General features: G+C 35.3%; 1 protein-coding gene across 16 annotated transcripts; it reads right to left on the bottom strand.

The window, feature by feature from the left end:
- Positions 1 to 414: 414 nt before the first annotated feature.
- LOC112726591 (uncharacterized) lies at positions 415 to 9,000 on the bottom strand. 16 transcript variants are annotated; one of them, XM_025776027.3, is made up of 8 exons: positions 7,748 to 8,291; positions 5,801 to 6,638; positions 5,549 to 5,698; positions 3,297 to 3,314; positions 2,911 to 3,210; positions 1,309 to 1,414; positions 1,104 to 1,211; positions 415 to 1,034 (listed from the first exon to the last, which is right to left on the bottom strand). In XM_025776027.3, exons 5-8 carry the CDS (start codon positions 3,054 to 3,056, stop codon positions 525 to 527), a joined length of 870 nt encoding a protein of 289 aa, XP_025631812.1. In that variant the 5' UTR covers positions 3,057 to 3,210; positions 3,297 to 3,314; positions 5,549 to 5,698; positions 5,801 to 6,638; positions 7,748 to 8,291; the 3' UTR covers positions 415 to 524. The 16 variants fall into 16 exon arrangements, 15 of the variants coding, with proteins under 15 accessions (XP_025631812.1, XP_025631815.1, XP_072064712.1 ...); XM_025776030.3 differs by having other exon boundaries at positions 2,911 to 3,098; XM_072208611.1 differs by adding an exon at positions 8,817 to 8,991 and having other exon boundaries at positions 2,911 to 5,698; positions 7,748 to 8,242.
- Between the last annotated feature and the right edge of the window lie 3,731 nt (positions 9,001 to 12,731).

The following is a 12,731-nucleotide window of genomic DNA, read 5'->3' as shown; positions in this document are numbered from 1 at the left end:
TTATCAAATTTATTAATAGAAAAACAAAAATAATCTACCATAAATTATTTATCATTAGATTTTTCATGGAATCTAATATGATAGTATAAATTTTATCAATAACTATTTATCGTCAGATTTTATTATCCGTTGATAACTTGCAGCAGATTTAACGGCAAAATTAGTTTTTTATGTTACGAATATTTAATGTTACTTACTAATGGATTTTTTTTAATAATAACTTTGAAGTCAAACTATTTTGTTCCCGCATTATTACTGTCAGATTTTTTTCTTGGAAAATCCGACAGCAAGTTCATCAACTTATTTTTTTTATGAAATTAGTGGTCAAATTCTAAATTTTTATTTAAATTTATTTTTTACATAATTAGTAGTCAAATTCTAAATAGTAGAAGCCAAATATATCAAATTATCAAGTGTACAAATAAAATAAAAAGTCAAATAATAGATGATATAATACAATCAAATAGTGTATAAAAATCCTGATAGTCATTGTCATAATCGTCGTCATCGTCCCACTGGTCCTACTACTGAGGCGGCGGCCAAGGCGGTAATATTTGTGTGCCTCCAGCAGCGTCGCTGCCACTAGCAGTGCCGCTACTACCATTGCGCATCTGATATTCGTATGGCGCCATGTGGTGTTCCATTCGCTGAAACTGCTCTATCTCCTGCCTCCACTCCAGCCTGAGGTCATTTGTGTTTGTCATGTGTGAGAGGATCGCCTGAAACCTCTCTTCAGACTCTCGCAGCTGCGGAGCCTGTTGGTGAAGGCTCTGGGTGAGGAGCAGCACCTGCTCCCTCAAATCGGCGATATACTCGTGATTGACAAGCCCACTGGTAGCAGAGGAGGATAAATGTCTCAATGTGGATGTGCTGAGGTTGTCAGCGAAGAATGATCCCAGTCCGTAAACGCGATTTTTGTACGGCACAGATGCAGCCTCGTTCCTAACCATGTCAGGATCGACGACTGATGCAGCGGAGTTATTACCATCGTCTCCAGTAGGCTGAGATTGATCCAATCTTTGCGTGTAGAGCTCCTGCATAACACATTTTATGATTAGGGTTGCAGTTAATTGAAAACTTTTTATCGCATGATGTTTACTCACATAATGATCCGTGGCCCGCTGATCAGCAAATCTCTCCATGTTCTCCTTCAGGGTATGAATATACTTGAAGGTCTCTGCCATCGTCGCATCATGATCCAACGACTTAGACTATACATTTTGAAACCACAAGTTAAGTTAAGTAAGAATAACATTATATTGAGACTAAACGAACTTAACTTAATTCTTAATGAAACAAGTCACATACCAGCCTGGCCTTTGTCTTCATGAAAGTCGCTGGCCTACCGATATATTTCGACGACCTGGCCGTTGTCCTGCTAGTTCTGTTTGTGAGACGGCAATGCTTGAACCCACTACAAGGGAACCAGGAAATAGAGGTGGTTTTTTGGGGAATTGCGGCAATTTAATCACTACAAGAAAAAGTAATATTTGTAACAAAAAATTTGTTACAGAAAACTGAAATTTTGAAACAAAAGGAATTTGTAACAAAAGAAGGGCCGTTGCAGTATGTCCCGTTACAAAAAGTTTTTGTAACAAAAAATGGAATTGTTACAATTCAAAGTAATATTTTGTAACAATTTTTTTATACAAAAATCGAAATTCGTTACAAAAGTGATAACAAATTTTGATCTTCAAAATATTTTTGGTAACAATATATTTTTTCTATCATAAAATTTTGTTATAAAATATAACTTGATTTTGCAACATTTTTTTCTTTAGTTACAAAAGCACAATATTATTTTGTAATATTTTTTTAATACAAATTGCATGCATAATTTACTAAATTAATTTTTTAATTAACTAATATATTAACTACTTTACTGAGCAAGTCAACATTTATATAATATGTAAAAACATAGATAATTCAAACATACTTCATTTAACTAAAATTGTTCTAAAACAAAATAACATTAGTGTCTACATTGATTAGTTCTATAAGTTATATTTCTTACACAAGTTCAACCAAAAGTTAAAAGTCTAACATAGATTAGTGTCTCTATGAATTAAAATATTCTTGAGTCCTTTAGGTAGCATGTTGTCACCATTTTAGCACTTCTGTAAACGAGAAAAATCGAAACAAAAAATTAGAAACAAGATATAACACCAATTATAATTTTTTCCATTAACTTTTATCCAAAATTTTTAGAAAAATTTTGACAAAACCTCCCCTAAAACTTGGATATTTTCACCGCCTACGGTTCCATCATAAACAACTAATTCATTACTTATTTCTTAGCAATTACACAACCAAATTTATCAAACCAAATAATAGGACATTTGTCATTTCTCAACCGTGACACAAGTAAAATGTAATAAATATATCTATATACAATTAAAACCATAAACAATTTTAGAGGTACCTTTAATTGTCTAGTTTCTTTCATTGTCAAAACGCGCTATGAAAGTGATAAGAAATAAGAAGGACGAAGAATGAAAAACACAACGGAAAATAAAAAGATAGTTTCCTACTAGACCTCTAATGAACCTGTATTAAAAAAAACACTCGAAAATTCCTTTTTTCTGTTAGTTACTATTAGTTCTATTTTTCGCTATTAATTTCTATCATTTCATTTTTGCTGTTCTATTTCTTATCAAAAAGTATATCTTCTTTTACAAATAAGTTAGCTAACAGTAATTTAAAAACCTTATTATGTGTGACATTCATGAAAAAGGTAAAGAAATGAAAAATAGATTCATATGCAAGCACAGGCACATACAAGCCCTACGTATTCTGATATATCAATAATACTTGTAAAGTACAAGCACATAATTGACGTTATATAATTTTAGCATGATAATATATCAATTCAAAATAACTGATAACTTGGTGAGTAAAACTGTAATGCACCTTTCCACGGCAAACACCAAGTAAAGCAGCTCCTCCTTTCTCAAAAACCTCTTGGGAATCAATCGGATGGAAGTGATTTGAATCAACTTCTTTAATCCTTCTTTTCCTTCGCAAACCAGGCTTTTTTCCATGATGAATTGAATCATAATACCCTTTTATGGTAGTCTCAAAATCATTTTGCCCTCCAACTCGTGGTTTTGCATGTCAAGTACCAATAAAATACAAATTATTCAAGCAACCAAAATAATTGGCAAGAGACAAGAAAATCAACTTCACATATAAATCATCTCAACTTCAATGCTGTGGAGAAAAATAAAATGAATCAACAAAAACTAACAAATCTAAAACATATTCTGAAAGCACTTGGAAGAAGATAGATAGCTCACCAACATAAAGGGAATTTCCTGCATTTAGTTAAGACCATTGACTTGTGTCAGACCAACGGTTGCATAATTTCTCCATGTTTGCAATATAAAAGTCCTTTCAGGTAAACAAATAATGTAAATTGTAACAACCCAACCTTCAATACGTTATGATCGTACCAAAAGTAAGGCGTTACTAACCTGTTTTCCTTACTAACCATTTAATATTGAGCCTTTAGTTCGAACTCGCATTTCAATCTTTAATAAAATGCTAGAAAGTTGTTTATAACTCATTAAAAATCATATATCATATATCACCAATTAACAATAATTACATAATTACTAATAATAATAAATCTTATACAAGTAAGTCAAAATAAAACTCAGGTACAATACCTATCCCTCTGTATAAAATAAAAATCTTAAGCAACAAGCGAGGGAACTCTATGATGGTAACACAACGCATAGATAAAGTCAATAATTGTCCGCAGCTTCAAACTGAGTCTTCGAACGTATCACTGAAAGGGTGGAAGATTTTGGGGTGAGAACAAAACCACACGTTCTCAGTAGGGGAAGGAATACCATCAAAACATAGAAATACTTGCAAATAGAATTAGTTTCATCATAAAGCAGTTTATCCTTGAAATAACCTTTTAGAAAAGTTTGGTACAAAGCTTATTTTTGAAAGGTGTTTAAAGAAATCCCTTTAATTTACAAATCAGTAAGATGAATAGTTTAAAGAAGCAAAAGGATCAAAGACGTGCCTAGTGACTTCCTACCTAACTTACCTTGCTCACTCCTATCCATATAATACATACATTAGAATACTCAGGAAACACCTAGTCCACCTGCTTCAACTTTCATTACCACAAACAAAAGAAACCACCCTCATCACATCTCCTCCAAAAAGGGTCTCTCAGATGAACATACACATACAGGACAAACAAGAAAATCACAGATAAGATTCAAGTACAGCAAGTAAGACAAGTAGCATATAAACATGGCTAAGCAGTTAGACAAACCAAAACAACTATACATTCAATCAAAACATACAAATGCATATGATGCATGCTTGTCCTATGGCTGATGAGTCTGATCTGTCGGTTATCCAGTCAACCCGACAAGTCTGAATTGTCTTTAGACTGTCCCCCGACGTGCATCCCCAAGAGTCTATGCATAGCTTTTTCTCAAATAATCAATATTGCTCAATGGGGGTAACATTCCTGGGAATTTATATAGTGCCCGGTTATACTTACGTCGTAGGGTCAACAGAGTATCAAATCTCAACTTGGTACACGTGGTGGCAAGCCACGGTACTTTACCCAGAGAAACTCGTATCTCAGATAATTCAAATAAATAAGCCATATGAATATTTCAATCATAATTCATCAAGATCCACATCATTCTCAATCATGTTTCATTCATCACAAATCTTGTCATCAATATCATAACCAACGTCATCAACCTCAATCATCACCCCACAACACTATAATTAACCAGAATCATCATCAGATCTCAAACAACCTAATTGTCACTAAATTCCACCTTAATAATTTCAAGGACAACCCTCAAACAACTCACTAAATTCACCTCCAACTCAATACCACACATTCTCCATCATATTTCTTAAATTAACTTTCTTCCTCTTAACCGTTATGATCAGTTTCATTAAAAAAACTATAAACTTACTCTCTTATTCCCAATCCCTTAATCTTATACTCAGTTTACTATATTAAAGCATTCTACTAGTTAATCAAATCTCATTTCATCGCTAAAAGAAATCAAATAAATTTAAAACCACAAATTAACAAAATTATAAGAATTCAATTCTCTTTAATTATCTTTAAAAATATTCAAAACATACTTCTTTTATTAAAATTACTTAAATCAGAATCATTTACCAAGTCAAAACTAGAACTTCTTCAAATTTCTTAGAAAATTTCCGGCAGCACCTCCCCTAAAAACCGGAATATGCCACCCATTACGGGTCCCCTCTTTTCAATCCTCAACACAATAAAAAGCAGCTTTTCAGTTTAACAATTTCAAATCCATTATTCAAGACCATTTATTATCAATTTCTATTTAGAATCCAAAATCAGCGCGTTCAATCAATTTTACCATACATTTAGAAAAATCAACCAATAACCAACAAACCTAACCTTTCAGTTACAACAGAAAATCATTTTCAACACAGACATCCATCTATTTGCATTAACTTACTAAGCTTGTCAGGTATTCAAAGCCTAGGATATTTTTAATTTAAAATAAACCCCTACCTCAATTTAGTTGAACCCGCGTAGATTAAACGTGACAACTCCCTTCCCTTTTTGTTTCATGGCAGCAGCGGCAACAATTCCACGACGATAATGGTAGTTACAGCAGAATAGAGAATCCAAATTAAATAGGTATCGAAAGTGAACACAGCCCTGAGAATTTCAAAACAGGGCATATACTAGAATTAAATCAAAACAAGCATGGGAATGACAATAAAATGTGCAAATGGAACGTAATCAAGGAGAAGAGCAAACCAGAATTGAAGTAGCAATATCAAACTTATCAACAGCAGCTCTAACAGTTTCCTGATGGCCTCAACACCACCATAATGGTCCTAACAACAAACAGGAAAACAGAGTAGCAGTACTAAACAAAGACATAGGTTTCCTTAGCTAGAACAGGAGAAAGACAGAGGAACATGATGGAACCAAGACAATGATTAAAGCTTACAGTCTCAACAATTGAGGGAATTGGGACCGAATCAGCCACTTCCATGATAGCTTTGGGAACACAGCAACAATTTTGATCCTAATTGACGGCAGTGGCGTCTTCGACGGCGATGGCTAGGGTTTCGATCGGCGGCAGGATTGGCGGCGGCTCGGCAGGAGCGGCGCGTGGAGCTGCCACGAAGCCCCCTGCTCTCTCTCCTATACGCGTTTCCATTCCCTCAGCTCAAACCGGCGGCGGATTCAACCCCATCGACGATGGTAAGGGCTCGCGCCGAGGATGACAACGGCGAGGCTCGAGGCACAATGGTGGCTTCGCACAGCACGGCGACGGAACGTAGCTCCGACACCCTCGCGAGTGCTCTCTCTCTTTCTCCACCGCGGTCCTTCTCTTCCTCCGACGCATCTCTCCTCATCCGTGGCGGCACAGCCGTGCTGACGCGACGGTGCTAGCTCGGCGACCCTTCCCTTTCTCAACACTAGCTTTCTCTCCCCTCTGTTCGACCTTCTCAGCAACGATCGGTAGGGCGCGGCAACGGCGACGGCGGAGTTGACCAACGCTGGCACACCCCCTTCCTCTTTTCCCTCTCCTATGCCTCCTGTTCTTTCTTCCTTTCTCTCTTTTTTCTTTTTCCTATTGCCGCCGCTGTGTTTAGTAACAAGGAAAACAAGGCGGCTAGGGTTGAGTTAGAAGGGGTTAGGATTAGTGTGCTTGATTTTAGGATTATGGTTTAATTTGGGGCAAATGTGAAATCAGGGATTTTTAGATAAATTAGAATTTGGTAATTTTAATTAAATTAGAGTATAGAGTATCATTTAAAAATCTAATTTAATCCATTAAAATTACATTGAAAAATATTATTTGATTATCAACTTACTGATTAGCATTTAATCATGTATTCTAATTTAAATTAAAAATAATATAATTAATTTTCTTTGTTTATAAAAATTAAAGTATGAAATTCCAAAATCTCAATTATTTAACTAAATCGTATAAAATTCTTATTCTTTTACAACTGTTAAGCTGTATAATTTAAATATAAAAAATTATTCAATAATTGTAAAATTAAGTAAAGTTTTTAATTTAATTATCAAAACTTAATTTAATTACTTTTAATAAAAAATAAAGTCTTTAATAAATAAATAAATTGAAATTAACTCATAATAAGGCTTTTCAAAAGTTTTGGGTCTTACATAAATCATCCCCCTCCCTCAAACAAAAACTCTTTATCACTTGGTGCAAAGCTAATATCAGATCATCTATCTTCAGAATTAGGACAGAAGAAAAAGAAAAACTCTGACAACAAGATAATAGCTCACTTTCTACACGTACAGATGCACTAGGCCATATCAGATCAAGCTAAACACAACACTGAATAATTAAATAAACACAATACTAAATAAACACAACAAGAACAGTTCCATAATAAAATAAAAGAATACAACATCTGAACAACAAGAACAATTTCATAATTACTGTACAACCAAATAATCTAAATTACTCATAACAGAGAAATCTAAGAAAATTATTACTCAGAATAATAACATTTCAATAATCTTTAATAATGTTCACTACTCATAATCAGTAATAAACTAATTCTTCAGAATGACATGAATTAGAGCTTGCAGCCAAAAAGTTTAGTAGAAATCAAAGTTAGGATCTTTAAATCACAAAAAAAAAAAATTGTCCCCAAAAATTAAAAACAATGAGAAACTTGATATTAAAATGGGAAAGGAAGGGTTATCGGGGTTTACACACTGAAAGGATGCTTCCTCCTGCTGGCGCAGAGACGACATCATGGCTTCGGCAACAGCGACTGGGCGGCGGCGGAGCCTCGGTGACAACGGTCTCATCCTTCACGGTGTGGTTTCTCTGTCACGGTGTCTCCTCTCTCAACGGCGCTCTCTCCCCTGGCGCAACAAGAAGGCGGCGAAAAGGGAAGCTCCTTGCATGCAGCAGTCCGGCGGCTTAAGCAGCGATGATGGTGGCTGGGCACGACGACGACTCCTCCGACAACAGGCTCATGGTAGGCGTGACACGCTCTCTCTCCTTAGCCCTTGCCCGACGGCGCCCTCTCTCCTCTGGGTGTGACACGACAGCGCGGCGGCAGTGATGCCTGCCGGCGTCGTACTCCCCTCCTCCCCCTCTCATTCTCTTCTTCCTCTTTCTCCTATTTCTGTTTGCTTTCTCTTACTTTCTTTCTTTTCTTTCCACTGGCCAAGTGTTTTGGGAAAGGGGAGGGCTGGCGGCTAGGTTTAGGGGGTGGGGTGAGTATGAGTTGTATTAGGATTAAGGTTTGGATAATTTAAATATTTTTAATAAAAATAATGGTAGTATAGTAATTAAAAATTAATTTTAATCTAATAATAATTATATAAAGATATTATTTAACTATAAATTTTTAAAGTATTTTTAAATAAATACACTAATTTTAAGAATTAGATAAAATTAAATTAATTATTTTTAAAATATTATTTTTTATTAATTTATAAATTATTTTTAAATAAACACTAATTAAGATAAAATTAGAGATAATCAAATTAATTTTTTTATTTATAAAAGTTAAAGTATTGAATTCAAAAGTTAAATGTAAATACAGAGAGAAAACAAAATTAGAAACACAGACACAAAACTCAAAGCATAGAACTCAGATAAATCTCAAAGAAAATAATGATTTTGGTTACTTGGTTAAATTCCACACTCTAAGAGGCACCAACTAACAAGTGAGATTTCATAGTACCGGTTTCCTTCAACTTTTCTCGAGAAACAAATGAAGAAATAAAATAAAATTTGAAAATGGAGGAAGAAGAAAACTGATAGTACCAAAGAGTGAAAGCAGTGTCATCGATGAATCAGCAACGACGGTGGTAACCGACTGTGGCGGTGCATGGAATCGACGGCTGAACTCATTGAACAAATGGCTTCTAAAGTTACTCCTGCTATTAAATCACCAACACTCACGCAAATACCAGTTTAACTCTTTAATCACTTCCTAATATATGTATATAGCTCATCTAGCAGTGTTATTGGTCCAGGATATACCTCTAGTATAGTTTGACTCTAAAATTCTCATATTCCAAATCCTAGAAATCAAATTTAGCAACCCAAACCTATACCATTATCAACCAAGAAAACAAATTTTAACGTTCAAGAATACTCAATCTCTTATCATCATTTATTATCCTCAAAAGCATATTACAGAATCAAAATTCAATCAGTAACAATAAACCTCGTTCTAGCTCAAGCATTCCTCTAATAATCAAAGAATTACTTTTTTTTACTACTCTACTGATTATCAAACATTGTTGAAACTAAATCAATCAAAGACCCAACAAAGATAAACAAACCATCAAATAATCATTAACTATTTGTATTTATTTACTCAAACTAAAAACTCAATACAAATCACATAATAAATCAAAATAGTAGTACCTTCAAATTCTTTAACTCTAAACAACCATAATTAACTTGAATTAATAGAAGATATAGAAAAAATCTAAATCAAATTAACCTGAAAGCATAATCTGAACCAACAAAATATAGAAAATTTTGATGAAAATATGATTCAAATTTTGATGGAAGAACGAACCAGTGACAGGAGGAGGCCACAATAGCTCAGATCGCGCACGGTAGTGGAGGGAGTAAGGGTTTCACACACAATGGAGGAGAGGGGAATGGACGATGACGGTGAGAGGAGGATGTATGGGCAGCCACACGACTTCACGATGACACAAAGGCCCACGGTGGAACAGAGAATAGGAGATGGGTTTCGCAAACCGTGAAGGAGGGATTAGGGGTTCCACGCAGTGTGGAGTAGAGGGGAAAGGTCGACGTCGGTGAAAAAAGGATGAGTCGGTAGCCACACGACTCCATGGTGACACAGTAGCACGTGGTAGAGCAGAGAATAGGGGTTTAAGCGCTTCCACTCTCCTTTTGCGGGTTTTTTGCTTTTCCTTGATTTTGGGTTCTCTAATGTTAGTAACACAACCATCAAGTATATGATAAAGGATTGGGGTCAGTGGTGATGCTTCATGGATCGACGCCAATCCGTTCGATTCTGCATCACATTGAAGAGCTCGAATGACAATCACAGCTATCTTGGCAAATTATAGCAGATGGAGAAATAGCAGGCAATTTACCGCCGTTAATATCTGTGTGTCTTGTAGTGACCCATCATCAGTCTCCTAATGGGCGTACACTACTTTCTTAATGTCCGGACAGGGCCAAATGATGAGATGGTTGCGGTGCTCACGTACGTCCTCCAGCATCTGCTAAAGCCATGTAGCCATTCGATGGTCGAAGATCTTCCCGATCATGAGATCGTAAGTCTTGTCCTATATAAATTTCTCCTGAAGAAATAATATTAAGCATGAGTTAATCAAAATTAAATACATAATTAAACAAAATAGAAGATATAAACTAACTAAGGCTTGAATATGTTGAGTTTTTACCACCCACTTCTGAAACCATTGCTCTCTAGTCTCAGTTAGGATCTTCTTGAAGCTCGACCATAGTGGTCGTATATAAGCTTGATGACATTAGTACACTCATGTGTACATGCATTGTTTTTTAGCGCAAACCTATCAATGGAAAATATAAGATTAGTAGTTTACTAAAAAGTTATTTGAAGTAATCTATAAACTTCAATTATATTTATATTTTTTAGAAATTTTGGTAGAGATTCATCTATGACCAGAATGCGCCAAAAACTCTATCCATCAACAATTTACTTAAACAACAACATCTATGAACAATCAACAAATAATAATCAAGAATCAAGCAGTAACATCCGTCAATCAACAATAAGCAATTCAATTAATTAAGATTTGTAGTTTCATTTATATCGCGTTATATGACTTAAGCAGCAACATCCATCAATAATCAAGAATTCTCAAACACTTTCAACAGTTCAAAGATACTAACCTAAAACGAACCTATCTTAATAACCTAAATCCATTAAAACCAGAAAATTGACTGTAACTAAATTAATCAAACTAACTAAAATGGTTGCATGTAAAATACTTAAAATAGTACTCACGCCGTCAAACCATCAAGTCAAATCATCATCCGTACGATGGAAGGTGGTGGAGAGGCATCTGGCTTGGATCCGTGAGAGGATTCCGGCACTGCAGTGTCTGTCACTGGAGTCATCATCGTCGAGATAGTGTGCTACTGAGCAGTGGAGGTGGTGGAGGATTCCACTTTAATGAAGCAGACGGATGACTTCTTGGTTGTGGGGATGGCGCAGTAGTAGGAGCCACGTAGTTGGGGTTAGGGACCATGATGAACGGCTATACCCATTTCTTGTGACGTCACAGTGGTAGTTAGAGTAGAGGAGGAGGACGACTGAGAAGTCCCAAGGGTACCACTAGAACCCCTCCCTTTACCACAACCACGAGATCGATCTATGACACGTCTACCTCTCGTCATGTCTGCAAAGAACATATTAATTAACACTAATCACAAAAACAATGTAATAGCAAAGATAAAATTCATAGACACTTTAAATCACATAAATTAACAAATACAACACAAATCTTGTGTACATTTATATTATTTTAAAAAATTTTGGCATAACTTCTCCTAAAGTTGGACATATATCCACCTTTACTATTTTCACAAATTCAACCAACCTCAGTCATAAATTAAAACTTAAAAATAGCCACAACATATCAAAAATAACTTAATCAGTTAACTAATTAGTTGAGTTCCTAACTACTTAGGTGTTTTAATTTGTTCATCATCAAACCAATAACTTAATCAACAATACCTCAAAACATATTTTAATTAGAATCAGAACCAAATAACAAACACAAAATTATAATAATAAATCAGAACCAAAATAATGAACACAAAATTATAATAACAAATTAGAACTAAAATTATAATAACAAATCAGACCTTATTTCTATTTTAAAAAAGGGAAGTTCAGCAGCATTACTTGAAGAAGAGCGCCAGCACCGAGAAGAAGGGTGCGGCAGAAGCGGCGACAGCAACAATGGCAAAGGTAATGACATCAGCAACGGTGACGATAAAAATGACGAACAACGTCGAAGAAGGAAGGGCTGTCGGCATCAGAGGGGGCTTCCAGAAAGGAGAGGGCTGCCGGAGAGATGAGAGGGGTAGAGAGAAAGTGGGAGGCGAGAGGGTTAGAGAGATAGAGATAAATTCAAATGAGGGAGAAGAGGGTACGCGGTTCGAATTTTGAGTATAATTACCGTCGAATTTATCGGCTGATAAATCCGAGATAATATATTGCGGGTTACCAAAACACATCATTCTACTAAGTGGGTTTATTGTCAAATTTTTCTACCAGTAAATCCGACCCTAAATGTCGCGCCTTTTTTCTGTTTTTCTCCAATTATTTTCGGTGAATTTACCGTCGAAAATAAAAATCCATTGTTAATATTTTGACATAACGACTTTGATGCCTAAATTAACTACTAGTAAATTCACCGGTAAAGATGCCGTTATTCTGCAACGCTAAATTCACGGTAAATCCGATGGTATTCAACACAAAATTCCATCAATGCTTGTTGCATTTCTCAAATCTTCACTTTTGACGTTGTAAAGGTCATGTTTGCATTGGGAGCAATCTTTCTCATCTTTTGCACCACGTATGGTAATGACTAAAATATTAATGAACAAAAATCTCTTCATCGTACTCTTTTGGAACATCTTCAGGATGCATACCTACTTCCACTTTAAATGGATTTGGTAGTTCTGTGCTAGTTCTTT

The sequence above is a fragment of the Arachis hypogaea genome, chromosome 12, assembly GCF_003086295.3.
Source record: "Arachis hypogaea cultivar Tifrunner chromosome 12, arahy.Tifrunner.gnm2.J5K5, whole genome shotgun sequence".
NCBI classification, from domain to species: domain Eukaryota; kingdom Viridiplantae; phylum Streptophyta; class Magnoliopsida; order Fabales; family Fabaceae; genus Arachis; species Arachis hypogaea.
The sequence above is the reverse complement of the archived record's forward strand: the minus strand, read 5'-3'. Positions and strand labels throughout refer to the sequence as shown.